This window comes from Mytilus californianus, unplaced genomic scaffold (genome assembly GCF_021869535.1).
Source record: "Mytilus californianus isolate M0D057914Y unplaced genomic scaffold, xbMytCali1.0.p SCAF_4, whole genome shotgun sequence".
Classification (NCBI taxonomy): domain Eukaryota; kingdom Metazoa; phylum Mollusca; class Bivalvia; order Mytilida; family Mytilidae; genus Mytilus; species Mytilus californianus.
The window spans coordinates 10,985,136-11,001,727 of record NW_026262690.1 but is presented as its reverse complement, the minus strand read 5'-3'; the positions used below and the strand labels follow the sequence as shown (position 1 = coordinate 11,001,727).

Below are 16,592 nucleotides of genomic sequence, written 5' to 3'. Positions count from 1 at the left end.
CGGCCACTAGCACTGGCTTAAGCGGAATTCTTTGCAAAATTAATTTGGATAGACTTTATAAGATGTAACACCACTCAATCGGGCCCGGCCGAAAAAGAACATACTGGAAAGTACTACACATTTAAAACAAAATAGTTCCTACGCACAGGTGTAAATCTTAAACTATGTAGCATATATTTTCGTAATTAAGGTATCAGATGAAAGGTGCAGGACTGGTGATCCTTGTAGAACACACACTTTACTGATAATTTTGAATAATACAAACATGTATGATTGAACTCTAAAATTGATAAAAATACCCCATTTATAAATTATATATGATAAATACACCATATTCCGACAATTTCGTTAATCACGAAAAAAGTTCAATTTTCAGTGGTATGTTTTCACTGTTTTAATCCGTATTTTAATCTGAAATAAAAAGTTTTGATTTTGCAATATCTGAAATTTCATAAATAAACATTCATCTCCGATTTATGTCACGTTTTGTTTGTTCATAACAAACTCAAATTAAAAAATGCGTGTTGTTTGTTTTACTTTGATATTTGTCTTGTAAAAGTGAAATGTACAAGAAAACACACAAAGAGTTTAACAGAATGACCACCAATGGTTTAACAAGTTTTATAAAAAAAAATCTTTATTTAAAATTACATTCAATGTGAGAAGAATACAACATAAACAAACAATATAACAATACTCAAACTTAACAATAATAAAAAAAATTTGGACGGAAATAACAATATCTAGTATGAAAATGCCTTTCTGTCTGTTCATTTGATACACTATAGTTGTCCTAGATATAATCATCTTTAATGTGTGCTTATTAATTATAATAAGTAAAGTAAGAAATAAACCTTCAGGTTACACTGCAAGCCAGAATTTAAATAAATAGTATTGTTAAATTGGAAATGCAAACATGAGCATTGAGTCATCTTTTTATTGGAATAACTTTTGTAAAGACAGCTTTATCCGAACATTTGTTGGAGAAAACAGAACATCTGTTGCTGACAACACAACAAAAACAACATATGTTGCTGACAACACAACAAAAACAACATTTGTTGGAGACAACACAACATCTGAAAGTAAAAAAAAACAATTTTAAGTTTTTACAGTATTTTTTTGGGAGAACCCATTTGGCAGGGGATAAAACATTTGAGTTGTGAAGAATAACGGCTATACGTTTTATGGTTAAGATCACAAATTAGATCACCAGAACACATTGTGTTGCATCTCTTGACAGACATGTTTTCTTGTCTATGAACTTGACACATACGACAAAAGAATAGTGGTCTGATCTGTTAAGTTACCAATTGTTTCTTTTTTCCTATCATGACATTTTTTTTTCTGAGTCTGGATTAATTTTGAGAGGGATGTAAGCAGCAGCTCAACATTTCGGCGCACCCATTCTTGCTTTATTGGAGTTCATGCGTTTCCCTCAGATTTTTAAAAGGCATTTTGCCTTTATTCTGTCGCTTGATGATTTTTTAGAGAATTAAAAATATTCTTGGAGTAGCATGGGTTCTCTGTTTTTGTTTGTGATCTTCATTTATATCGTATTCAAGGATTAATGACATTTAAACATCTGTAAAGTACTGCTAATTCTTTTAAATAATCTTTCTGTTCTTATTTTCTTTTATTGTTGAAAATAAGTTTATTTGACTGAACAATCCTCATACATTTAAAAAGTAAAATAACGAAAATACCGAACTACAAGGAAAATTCAAATCGGAATGTCCCTTATCAAATGGCAAAATCAAAACATCAAACACATCACACGAATGGAATACAACTGTCAGATTCCTGACTTGGTAAAACATTTCCTTATGTAGAAAATGGTGAATTAAACCTTGTTTTATAGCTAGCTAAACCTCTCACTTTTATGACAGTCGCATAAAAATTCCATTATATTGACTACAATGTGTGAACAAGACGAATAGACATAATACGTAAAAATGTCGAAAATAAGGGGAAAGCAGTCAACATTGTGTTATAATCTTAATCACTATAAAAACAAGCAAATATGTCAACAAACAAAAACAAAATGGCATACAGACAAAGCACATAAGCAATAATGAAAGACAAGAATACAAAAAATGACCACAGCACAAAAACACATTGGCGGGATGCATAAGGATTGAAATATCAAAGCAATGGTTCTATTAACAGTTATGTTAAATATAACTCCTTTATTTTACCAATTATTAATATAAAATACTGGTACTAGTAACTGTCTAAATATTTTACAAACAAAGTAGTTTCAATAATCAAATGAATTGCTGGTTCTGAGAAAAAAAAAGTAATGGAAGGTTTTATTAAAGCTGTTTCTTTCGGTTCCAGATAAAGTGATACGCATTATTTTTCTGGTAGTTAGATGTATATTGTCATATTTCGACTACATATGCGTCTTGCATACTAAATTGTGGGCTTGATATTTTTGGCGAGTTATTAATCACGTGAATATTTAAGTAATGTGATTGAGTTCCAATTGAGTGTGGGTATAATATAAAAAAATAGTTTGTGCAATGTCAGATTTTGTTGTACAACTGCAGATGTTTCGTATACAAACGTAAATAAACTTACTTTTTTTTCTTACAGATTATGACTATGATACACCAACATCCTATAAGAACTATCCCTATCCCTATCAATACCACACAAACAACCACAATTATGATAATCGTATTATCGAAGTCATCTGAAACATAATATTATATAAACTGTAACAATTATTAAGATTAGCTGTCTTCTAACTCACTTAGATATAACCAGGGCCTCTAAAATAGATGAAATATAAATCTAAAATATGCTGGATCTATTTGCATTTGTAATACGTCCTTTGAAAGTGAGAAGGAAATGAAATTAACTACAAAGTAATAATTAAGACTCAATCTATATTCAAATTATAATGTTATTCTTCGTATTCCAAAACGGCTCGGAGTCTTTATTTCAGTTTAATTGACTCGGGCTCATCTCAAACAGACAGGAGGCTATTCATTTGGCAAAAGTTAAAATGTGCCTGGGTCCAGGGGGTCGTGTTCACTCTGATCCTGACGTCCTCCAATGATCCGATTTTAACTACAGATTTTGGTTATCTGTTCCATTATCTTGTTCTAGTGAAGAAAGAATAGTAGTTGACAACTCTCTTCGCTCTAGTTTGTCTAAATATGTAGCTGCTTTGGTTCGACTGTACAGCCGGACATCAAATCCCTAATTTGTCCGTTAAAACCCCTGATTTATTATCCGAGAATCAAGTGGAGATAATTTCTGAGAAAGCCGTCAACAGATGTCGCTGCACAGAAAAATAATTCCCCACGGAAGACAACCCGGTAGGAAAGCGTGAATTTGTGAAATTTTAAGAAACCAAATTATCATGAGCGGTATACATGATATCATAAGTTTTAAAAGTCAAAGTAATGTACGTATCGTTGACAAAGAAATTCAAGTCATTAATTTTCAGTCTTCGGAACCGCCATTTTTCAACTTTGACTGTCATTGACAACTTTTCAGCTTGGGACGAATTGACACATGCCTGGTTTACCTAGGAAAAATAAATATGACTGGTTTATTTTGATAAACTGGAACATGGAGACCAAACAGAGCTATGATAGTCACTTGACGTTACCATTCGTTGTTTACACACGAGCACAATTTCAGTAAACCTCATCATAATTTGGTAAGGCCGCGCAGGGACTCCCTATAATTTTTTCCTAAAACTTCACTGTTCTTGACAAACACAGCTCAGAAATATGACAAACTTGTCACAGAGGAAAAGACAGTCAACATGTTATTGAAATGAATGAAATCTGTTCTTTTATTGTGATTTATTTTCCCTTTGCATGCCTCAATGATATCTTTCAGTACACAAAATTACAAAATATGAACAAAAGTTGTCTACTTTCTTAAAAATCACACAGATATTCTAAATTCAGCACCTTATGCATATGATAATATATATAAACCTCCCTATGATATCTCTAAATCAGTGCATTCTTTTTTGGGAAGTCAAGGTGTAAATTATTATGATATGTTAGCATGTAAGGATTTGACCTAAATGACATGACTCCGGTGGCAGTGTAAACATCCTAAGATCTGATATATCATAGATAAAAGACAGAGGAAAAACATTTTGAACAGAGTCAGATCTTTATTTTGTAGCTTACAGATAGAATTGCAAAAGAATGAAGATGATATCACATCATAATATAATATTGTTTGTGCTCATTCCCTTTTCATCTTCAAGCAATCATTCATTATAATGGCTAATATATCTATGGTTGTTCAATCTGCATCCAGTTTACCTAAATTAATCCCTATATATGATGATTTAGTCCATTCTATGTTTACAATTGTTTAGCTGCATGTACCTGCATTTGATGAGGATTTATATATCAAGTCAACATGGTCATTTTTTTTTTTAATTCTTCATCACTAAACATATTTAAGTATATGTTACCAGAGATGGTTTTATATGTCTCTGATGGTACAATTTAGACTTAAAAAAGCTTTTCATACCCATTATATAATTATTTTTCACACCCCATGGCCCTGTTTCATGTTGTGAATTTTTTTTAATTTGATTACATAAATTTATATCCACTAAAAGATTAGGTGAAATGCTATTTTCAGGTTTTTTACAGTATATTGGCATTTTACTTTATCATGTTTATTGCATGTTTTGCAATATTAAGTTATTTGATATACATGATTGGGGATTGGGTTTTAAGTTGACAAATACTTAGCAGTTGTCACACCCAGAATACATCCTGATACTCTTGGCATTGACAATAACTGTTCTTGCATATATATATACACATGTTCTATAAAGTAACTTGACATTTCTGTTGAAGACTGAAAGTGCAATTTTTTTTATATTTGTATACTCAGAAAAACAAGGTATCTCATTTCCTTTATCATATTATTAAGCTTTCAGCAATTAAAGGACTGGTGGTTTCATTTAATAATAAGAGTTGAAGTTTTTAATTTTCTGTTGAAAAATAGGAAATTTAAGTTATCTTGACATGACAACTCAAGGGGACTGTAAATGGTGGATGGGTATCCACGGCATATGCCAAGCTCTATATCTCTTAAGTCCTGATAAGTTCTGAATGATTAAAAACAGAAACAACTTCATTTTATAAATGTTTATTTTATAATCCTCCTTTTTGAAATGAGACAGCACACAACAAAATAAATAACAGGTTTGCAATCACTGTCAGGTCAAAGGTCAAAATAGAATTAGAATAAAAAACCACTGCATAGAAAAAAAAATCTTCAAAGAAAAAATGCAATTCTGACATTGATTTGTTCAGGAAAAGATTTTACTTTTTCACTCAATCTCTTAATAAAGCCCTGATTTTATTTTTATTATTTATTAATTTTTCAAAATTTTCAATACCTTTTAATATTGCTACCTACATACACATACAAATTACATGTTTGGTGAATAGGAAGCCTTTCTATAGAGTACCTTGATATTTCCATTTGTAATAAACATTGTCATGGGTATCATATGCCAGTTACCAGGAGTTGTTACATTTTAACTATTGCATATATAAACATAAGTAACACCCATTTAGAATGGAAAAACAATCTTTAGTTCACAGATATAACTGACAATGGCTCTTAACAGAAATTCTCTAAAAATGTAGATCTAGTAGTATTATAGTTAAAAAAACACCGTATTTAAAAAAAATAAATGAATGTAATAATTGGCAATTTCCCTAGCAATATCCATGATTTCTAGATGATTATAAGAAATAAAATTGGAATATTTCGATTAAATAATGATTTACCAAGACAGACATACATTCTGTAATACTTTCTCTCACTGTTTAGGTCATGAAACTTGACAGGTGCCCTCATTCCAATGATTAATTATAATTTCCAAGATATTGTTCATATTTACACATTTTACTATCGCATACGGATAAATTATTGGATATTATGCCCCAGAAACACGGTTTCCCTTACTAAAATTGAGCGAAATGCTTATTTTCACTCGTTCTGATCAGCCGCCCCTTGAACGAGTTTTCATTCGAGTTATCTCCCTTTGGCCGGTCGCCAATTTTGGACCTGTTGAATTGACACACGGCCGGTTTACCTGGCGAGTTTTGGTAACAATAGGTTTTTCATGTTCATAATATCAGGAGGTATCATCCCTCTTAAGGAAAATACGTTACCATTCCATGTGTCATTTCAATTTACATTTATTTGCTGAGAAGTGTCACGGCCGCAGCAATTTTTTTCATCTTTGCCAATCAAATAATCAAGGAAATTCTACATTTTCGTTTTTAAAAGAATAACGTAGTGAAAGTTTGAAACCTGCCGTATCAAATGATATATTTGTTTGAGCATGGTAAATACATAAAATATCTTTACGCCGTCGATTTCGTTGCATCATTGCCGTTGCTAAAAAATGTTATTTTTTTAACTGAAAATCACGTGACCAGAATAATAAAATGGACGCCATTATGAGATTTGCTGTCCGGCTGTGTAGTACCTTTATATCCAAAGTCTGGCTATTTTGATTTACTTCATCTTTCAAATTTGATTAGAAAAACATTAAAAAAAAACGCGCCTAGCTTTCCTACCTTCATAATCAACCAAAAACCACTTAAAGTTTATCATCCCTATATTGGTTTAATAGATTTTAGTTTTTTTTCTTGTTATGTGTACGATTTCACATTTTTTTGGGTTGAATAACATTAGCCATTCTTGTTCCAGTTAAGATAAGTTCGATTAAAGGGTGTATCAGTCAGTTGGGCACATTTTGTGTGTGGTATGCCAAATGACAAGTATGTGTCTACTGAGGAAGTAAAAATGGACACTGAATAATTGATTTATATAGGAATAATAGGCCTGCAATGTATTTTTTCAACGAGAGCAATCCAACGACAGAAAAAAGTATTAACGTATGGCCTTGCAATAATATAGAATCATCTGAAAATTTTCAAATCAATCATTGTTTAGAAATAACGATATTCAAACGCTTATATATTAGAGTCAAAATCACCAGTTGGACAGCTACATTGATACTTTAGATGTTTAGCTACTCAAAACCGTCCAAATTATATCGATCAACAACTAAGTTAAAAAGGGAATTATACAAAAAAAAAGTCAGAAAAAGCAATGAACTCAGCATAACAGACGATAAAAATAATATTTGATAATACCATATAAAAATGCTAGCAGTGAATAAAAGCTAGGTCAAAGTACTGTAACCATTGTCAATGCTCGTATAAAATTCATATGCTTTTAACATGTCGTGAAAGGTGGAAAGAGAGAAAACAGAACCATTGCAAATATATAATCTTAGGTGTTGAATAGATATAATAATGATTGTGATAAAAAGATTTTTTCTATGATAAAAATTATGATCATTTCTCAGCAGTAGAATGCATTATCCATCGTATAGTGTTTACATATCTCAATATATATACGATTCGCTCGTGCATGTTCACACTATATCTCATAACTTCATAGACTTCATTACCAGGGGTGTACTCCTTAAACAAGGACTGCTCCAACAGAGTAACGAGGAAGGACGGCTTAAATCGACAATGCATAAGTCGTACAAACACCATAATGAATTGGTTGACTGGTACAATATGTCGGTATCTCAACTCACTAGCGACATGTTTCTACAGTCTTAGAATTTAGATACCACTATAATCGTCTGATATATAATTTTTACCGAGATTATGAACTACTCCCGAGTGTGGAGTCGCATGTCAGACGATGCATGCATATCATGTCGACGCACCCGTTCTCACTTCTTTAAGGTTTCATATGATGCCTTAAGTCTTTGATTGTTATATTGATTTACATATTCTTGTTCGATTTATCAGATTTGAACATCAATAAAAAAAAAACTCATCATACATACAAAACTAGTGTTGTCTTTATTTATAATGAATATATTTGCTGTACATACCATTATACTCACTGGAACTGGAACCACTTGCAATTGTAGTACTGGAAACAGTAGTAGTTGACTGTTCAACTTAAAAAAAAAGACAATAAGTGTGATGAAGTGTGTAAGGGTAATCAGAATTGTGATATATTATTCCTGATGTTTGCTTTCGGGAATTCTTCATGTTAACGCTTGAAACACATTATTTGTTTATTAGCGATGTTTTAACACGTCTCTACTTGTGATTCGTAAGAGCTGTGAGATTTACATTCTTTAGATCATATCCAAAAGATCATATCCAAAATGGCTCTAATCATACTTCATCCTTTACATATTACATGTTACAAGTTTAATAACATATTCAAATGTGACGGGAATATCTGCTAAGTTATTTGTGCAGTTTAAAAAAAAAAGGAAAACAAATTTATTTTTTTTAAATTAATAAGCAGGAAAATGAACAGAACGAAGTCACGAATCTTTATATATATATAAAAAAAAAAAAACAATGGTCCAGAGTATAGCATAAACCATCTAATTAAATTAACATTTACGTTATTCTGAAAAGAAAATTCTAAATATCAATTAACATATTTTAATGTATAACAACATCATATCTTTTTATTCACCTTTACATTGAGCTTCATCATTACCATCTAAACATGCGCAACTACATGATGTGGCATTAAATACACCATCATTTTCACAAGTTACAAATGTACACGTATCACAGTATCCACCGGTAAAAGGGTAAAGACAATCACATTTGCTTCCGTACTGTTTTTCGTTGCATATGCATGCACAGGATTCATTCATAGCTGCTCCATTATTACATAGCGCAGAACATTGACTGGTGCACAGACTCCCTGTTTAATGATATTCAAAACTATTTTCAGATTTTATAGAATACAATCTAAATCACCACATTAGGAGCATATTAACGCCATGTGATGGGCCCCCCTGTCACTGGATACCTTGATTAGTGCAAAGGCATGTTAATCGTGTTCTTATTGTACACTCCACGCAATGCCATTTTTTTTTGTCTCAAGAATGTTTTTGCATTTGCAGAGATTTGACAGGATTTAGTGTTTTAAAAATGCAACAGGTGCAATTTCAGTAAAAAGAAAAACTAATTACAGTAATAATTATTAATTGCTCCATTTGTATTTCATCTACGTATCATAAAGTAAAATAACAAAAATACCGAACTCCGCGGGAAATTCTAAACGGAAAGTCCCCAAGCAAATGGCAAAATCACAAGCTCAAACACATCAAACGAATGGATAACAACTGTCATATTCCTGACTTGGTATATGCATTTTCTTATGTAGAAAATGGTGGAGTAAACCTGGATTTATAGCTAGCTAAACCTCTCACTTGTATGACAGTCGCATAAAATTCCATTATATTGACAACGATTTGTGAACAAAACAAACAGACATAATCGGTAAAAATGTCATAAATAGGGGTACAGCAGTCAACACCGTGTTACAATCTTAATCACTTTAAAAACAAACAAATATGTCAACAAAGAAAAACAAAAAGGCAAATAGACAAAGCACACTAGCAAAAATGAAAGATTAAGCTTGTGTCACGTGCTTTTAAATAAACCGATATTGGAAAGTTAGGACAAAACATATGTTTAAGTTATAGTTGTCTTACTTTTACCAGAAAAAAAAACATATAGTGGATATAGTTCGTTTGAGTTTTATAAATCTTCTCTTCAAATATTTATTCTTAATATTACATTTCGTTGCTGTTTTGCATTATATACTAATGGATGTGCAAACAACAATTATTTTCGAAATGTTTACTTACGTAATTAAAAATTTGTCCATTAGATAAAAAAGTAAAATAATATCTCCATCATGCCTGGGATTTTGCTTAACTTTCAGTCCTTTTTTGTTTGATCAGTGTTGATATAAAATTTTGGATATTTAAATATTATAGCCTCGAGCATCACTAAAGAGACATTTCTTGTCAAAAAGCGCATCTGGTGCAGTAAAATTGGTCCGATAATGTTGATATGGTAGATAAAAGGTTATGGAGGGAATTGATTTCCCGTGAATGAATACGAATGAAGATCATCTTTGTAGAGGATCTTTTATTTTTATTTGAGTGAATGTTAATGCTGAGGAAAACTTAATTGTTTTTGCAGTCAAAATCTGTGAAAAAAAACAATACCCCCACCCCCACCTTGCCGCCACTGTATAGATTGAATTGTGAAGTACATATTTACTATGGACACATAATATGCATCTTTTTTTTAATCTATTGACAAAAAATGCGCCCTTATTTGCGAGAGTTTGTATGATAATAAAAAAACATATAGGATAAAATGCGTCTACAATGTATGCAATTTGGATTCTTTAAAATTAACTTTTTTGAATTTTATAATTATTTTGTTTGTTGAGGCATCTGTCGAGAAGCATCTATCGTATACACTGCATTGTCTTACATATTGTTGTTTGCTAATATTAAGTCCAAAATTGTTGTCATTCTTAAATAAAAAACTGATACCCATCTGTACAGTAAGTGGAAACCAGACAAACGCATTGCTGTATGTTCGGTAAGTGTTGCACGAGGTATTTCATACCAGATGTCAACGATTTGTTTGTTTAGTCTTCAAATGTTTGTTCGACTAACGTTTTTTGGTTGTTTCTTTTTTTTTTGCATTTGCATTTGCATTTGCAAATGTAGTAATTATATCTATATGGAAAAAAAACATAGAGTAAATTTACGTATTCACATAAATATAACATACCAGTATATCCACTTAGACAATCACAAGCACAAATATCTGTATTCCACGTGCCATTCCCACATGTCCCTGAACATGAGTCAACTGTTAATAATTAATATGCGTATTAATTTTGTGTGCATGTATTGTTTTAAGGATAACATTGATTTGTAATAATGTAGGAAAAGAAAAACCAATTGATCGTCCTTGCATAAAAACTCTTGATCGTTTCATTTGTACATCAAAATAAACCAAAAAACGAACCGGTGTTGGTTAAACTCTGATGTTTTCTATCGCTTCAACCTTTTCATATTCATTATACAACCATTCTAACCTGTTTCTGAACAAAATGACACAATGTTTATTTTAACAAAATTAAAAATATGTGATCTATTTCGAAAGTTCTGGCACTTAATGCTCTTCGTACTTTATTTTGCCTTAAACTTTTTTTATTCGAGAATCAGTGATAATGAGTCTATTGTAGACAAAACGCACAACCGACAGAAATCCATACTTTCATACTCATTTAGTCAACCCATGAACTACTCATATTGTTATGCATTCCTAGGTGTACTATCACAAATCTGGCAAATAACTAATCACACTACATAGGAATCAGTTCTTGTTTGAGGAAATAATACCACAGATAGGCTTAAAGATATATGAGAAATTACTGCTGTCATTGATGTAATTTCCATTGCTTATTTTTGCCATTTCAAGTTTGCGTTCCCATTCTGAAATAACTAATCTCCGCTCTAATTATCAAACAGGAATAAAATTAGCTATTGTTTTTATTTCTAAAAGAGTAATCTCATATCTTATGAAAGTATAGCTCGATATTTCATGTTATACACATTGATTGAGGTAGAAAATTTGGCGATGGGATGAAGCGGAAGTTTCTCAGAGAGTTTATAGAATAATTTCATCAATGCACACTGTTGAAAAAGGAAAATTTTAAACGAATTGAAAACAAATCAACAATAGGTAACTATATTTCAATTCATCTAAGTTTCAATTCTATCGTGAAGCTTGTAATGGGTAGTTTTTGCTATTGAATTTAGGTATGTTATGAAACTTGTGCCCCTTTTGACCGCATAGATTGGATACCAGTATACATTAATTAAACACATGTAATTTATATAGTAGATAATTACATGTACCACAACGAAAATGATTGCATAATAAAGGAAGCATAACGGTTATATATTTCATGTCAATGTATAACCAAGTAAAGCAGAGAGTGACAATAACCTCAATCGCATAAAATTTCAATAAAACTACAACCGGTTTTTGACAGGGTACACACTTGCTGATAATCATGTATCACCATTCACCTGTCAACAGTCACATTAAGAAGTAAGTGTGAAGGACAGGAGTATGAAGAAAACATGCAGCACTCTCAGATTTATATCAGTAAACATGTTGAATTGATCAATTACGGAAATAGATGTGGATTGAAACAGACTATCATATATCTGCAGTATCCTCAATAGTAAGTTCATATGCATATGCATATGGATATATAACATATATAATGTAGTCCTGAGGAAATAATTTATGAGTGAAAGAACAACATTACTTTATTTCATTTAAACATTTTTATTAAAATTATACAATTTCTTATTTTCTTATATCAAATTCTACTTTATATAAATAAGTAGAAATTCATACACATACATATCATTGGATCATTAATTCCTTAGCCTTATCTCAGTATATTCATAAAGTCAAACAATTTGATTGGCATCATTGTTATTCTTTATCCCTACCATTTTTTAACCATAGGCTAATTAGCTATGCTACCACTGAAGCGAATGCCACATGATTTGAGTAGAATGTAAGTTATTACGAGTCGGGGTAGGGGCTTTAGAGTAGGGCATTGAGATTATTCCCCAAAAATTAGGTACGTCTTGTTAAAACATAGATTTCTGCTTGCATATTGACCATTTCATTAAATTCAAGACGGATGGGATGTTGAAATACCAATTATTTGTTCTGCGGAAAGCGTGGTCCTAAATATGTAGCCTTGAATAGAACCACAAGTCCTACCACTGAATGAAAAACAGCCCTAGCTATATCTCTGTATTATTGGAATCATGGCAAATAAAATGCATAACTTTTGTTCGTTACCAGACATATTCAAATTATATTTTACTATTGTAGCATATATGATACATTTATTGTAAAGGTGATTAAATACAGATTGTAGATGTGGGTGAATGTGATACAAATGGTAAGACACGGGATGAAAATCTTACTTGTGCTGACATCTAAACAAAAAAAGAATGATCCGTGGTCGTAAAACCTAATTTAACCATATTATAACCCTCATCCTGTCAATATACTGTATTTAAAGTAGATGTATTTCGTTTTTCCTAATATTTATTGACTAGCTTACTCTCCATTAGTTAAAAAAAACCACATTAAAACATTGTTTTCTTTGCCCTCAAATGACGAAACCCATATGGTAAGGGTTATAATATATACTACTGTTGTGCAATTGCGTTTTATCTTTCTTTGGATTCAGGTAAGAAAAGTGAGTACATAGTATTTTTTACGCTGTTTTGAAGGTATGCGTCTTGTTAGTTTCTTGTCGAGAATTATTTCTACAAATGTTTCTTGAATTGAATAACCTCCGAAGAAAAACAAAACAAACAATACTCTGAATACCAAATAGCAAACAGCTTATTACGGCAACAATTAGCACAAAATTATACTTGGCAATTGTGTTCAAACTGGATGTATTATCCCTAGATACCTCGTTCATTGCTCGTTTTGTATGCAAACTACTAGATGAGCCTGTAGTCAATGCGGAAGTAAATATTGTATTCGCAGGAATATAATATAATATATAGTTGACTTGACACTGCCTTTAAACACCAAAGTAGTCGTAATGACAGTCTGGTCGGAAATTAGTTTAATGGTTTTATCCATAGACTGCTCAACAGAAATAGAGGTTTTTGCTGTTATCGATTTGGTTGTTGAATCATGTTTTGTTGATACAAATGTTGCTTTTGAATCTTGCTCTGTTGATAAAGATGGTGTTGTTGACAATGGATCAGCTGCGGTATCTGTAGACTGTTCAATTGAAATAGATGTTTTTGTTAATAACAATTTGGCTGTTGAATCATGTCCTGTTATTATAAACGTTGCTTTTGAATCTTGTTCCGGGGATAAAGATGTTGTTGTTGACAATGGAGCAGTTGCTGTATCCATAGACTGTCGACTTGAAACAGATGTTTTTGCTGTTATCGATTTACTAGCTGATTTTTGATTTAATGATAAAGTTGCTGTATCATTTGACTGTTCTGTTTCAACAGCAAATGTTGTTGTTATCATTTCACTTGATGCAACAGTAAACTGTTCACTGTTTGTTTCTACAAATTAAATATATTGCTTTATGATAACCCATGATAATAATAATATAGCGATTTACACTTGAAATTACTTGCAGTTTTAGTGTTTTCGGGTATTATATTTAAATCATGAACGATATTGCCAACCATTCTTTTTTGTAGCTGCCTACGTGTTTATCCAATATCATACTGTAAGTTAGTGTGAACTATATGAGGGTAATTGTGATGAAAATATAAAACAGTATCAAGTTAAAAAAGAATATTATCATAGAGTCTTGTTTATCATGAATTCCATGTATTGTTTCTAATATATAAATTCGCTATAAGATTACAATATATATCTTTATCAATTTGCGTTAGTTTAACCTACTTGCTAAACAAGGTTTTATTATTAAAGCTCTATGCATATTAGGAGTATGGAACTGTACCTGCATATTTATTTATATAATTATTGTAGTTACCTTGTGTCTTTTTCCTTGTAAAAATGACATCTTATTATGAAGTTGTACTATAATTCTTCACATTATATTACTCCAGCAACCATTGTTGTCTATCGGTTTACAGCAAAGCATAAATGCAGCGTAAAAATTGCACCAACAGTTTAAAAACATTATCTGTTTGCATAATCACGTTTATAGTGTTTATTTTTTTTTAAATTAGGCTGCACTTAACTTTTTTCGTTTTCGAATTTACAGTGGTAGCGGAATTGAATTGTATGACGTCTCAAGTAAAGTGATAATATCGGTATTAATAATTACATACGACGCCGACTCCTATGATGGTTTTTGTCACATATTCTATCTTCATTATCTTTGATGGTAAAATAGTTATTTATCAAGATTCACATCAAAATTTTCTCGATCGATCGATCGATTTTTCTGGTAAAGTCTCACGACTACATGTTTGTCAAATGGTAAGCACTCCCTTATGACCTTACACCTCACCTTAATTTCTACTATCACTGTATATCCACTGGCCATGAAGGCTTTGTGTCCCATATGTATCTCTTTACATGACTATAGTCGTACAAATGATTTTTTTCATTCAAATAACTAAAAGGCATTTGTTATTTGCTTTTCTTATAATATATAAAGAAAATTCTCTATAATACCCCCACCCTGGTTTTTTTTCTTTCTACAGTTAAAGATGGGCTTCAAAAATATTGTGATGAGATATATTCTACCAGTGGTGTTAACCAGATGTGGATTCTCAAAAATTCGAAAGATCTACTGCTTAATCTTCGATCACAATCTTTGCAATTTTGCAACAACATAAAGACTTTTGATTTTTCTACGCTTTACACTACTATTCCCCATGCTCAGTTGAAAGATCGACTTCACCATCTCATTAAACAGAGCTTTTTCTATAAAAACGGGAATCGTAGATACAAATTTCTTGTTTTGGGTTACAATAATTCATATTTTGTGAAAAACCACACTGAATCTACCAGAAAATATACTGAAGATGATATTATCAAAATGCTGGACTTTTTGATCGACAATATATTTGTTGAGTTTGGAGGATTTATATTTCAACAGACAGTCGGTATTCCAATCGGAACTAATTGTGCACCCCTACTGGACGATTTGTTTTTGTATTCGTATGAAGCAGAATTCATTCAGAACCTTCTAAAGACAAAAAGAAAAAGCACCTTGCGAAATTCTTTAATTTTACTTTCCGATATATTGATGATGTTCTATCATTGAATAACCCATATTTCAGCCAATACTTACATCTCATATATCCCAGTGAACTTAAAATTAAGGGTACTACTGATACTAGAAGGACTGCTTCATACCTTGATCTTTTCCTCAATATTCACACAGATGGACGACTCCACAGGAAAATCTATGATAAACGGGACGATTTCAACTTCCCAATTATAAATTTCCCATTTCTCAGCAGTAACATACCCTCTGCCCCTTCGTATGGTGTTTACATATCTCAATTGATACGTTATTCTCGTGCTTGTTCACACTATACGGATTTCATATACAGGAGTGTGCTCCTTTCGCAGAAACTGCTCCAACAAAGTTATGAGGAGGTGAGATTAAAAATGACACTTCGTAAATTTTACGGACACCATCACGAATTGGTTGATCCATACGATGTGTCTTTGTCCAAACTAACTAAGGACGTTTTTACCACGTGTTAGATTGTGGTTTGTCATTACGTCGTCTGATCTTTTAATTACCGAACGTGACTTATTACCGATTGTGACTGTTTTGCTGAGTGTGAAACCGCATTGCTATAAGACGTGTCACGGTACTTTTCTATCCCAAATTCATGTATTTAATTTTGATGTTATTTTTATTATTCTCGTTGGATTTTGTCAAATGTCTTAACGTCTTTTCTGTTATATTCGTGTGTTATGGAAAAGATAATTAATCACCCCCTTCATTTAATAGATTTTAGTTTGGTTCAACGAAATTTATACGATATATTTGGTTTACAGTTTGATTCAGAAGAAACACAGACATAGCTAGATAATACAATTAATTATCTAATTACTACCACAATTTGATATTAATAAGTATTGTAATTTTCATTGTTATTAATAAATGTAATGTCAGTATTACAAATC

At 31.6% G+C, this 16,592-nt stretch overlaps 1 protein-coding gene across 1 annotated transcript in view; it reads right to left on the bottom strand.

Annotated features, from left to right (window-relative positions):
* Positions 1 to 619: 619 nt before the first annotated feature.
* LOC127737463 (A disintegrin and metalloproteinase with thrombospondin motifs adt-1-like) overlaps positions 620 to 16,592 on the bottom strand; it is a 94,117-nt gene continuing 78,144 nt past the window's right edge. Inside the window, exons 23-27 of the mRNA XM_052248174.1 lie at positions 10,677 to 10,757; positions 8,542 to 8,778; positions 7,937 to 8,005; positions 2,584 to 2,698; positions 620 to 1,079 (exon numbers count right to left, since the gene is read on the bottom strand). Coding sequence (XP_052104134.1) covers positions 929 to 1,079; positions 2,584 to 2,698; positions 7,937 to 8,005; positions 8,542 to 8,778; positions 10,677 to 10,757 — 653 coding nt within the window. The 3' untranslated portion in view covers positions 620 to 928. The remainder of the gene's footprint in view (positions 1,080 to 2,583; positions 2,699 to 7,936; positions 8,006 to 8,541; positions 8,779 to 10,676; positions 10,758 to 16,592) is intronic.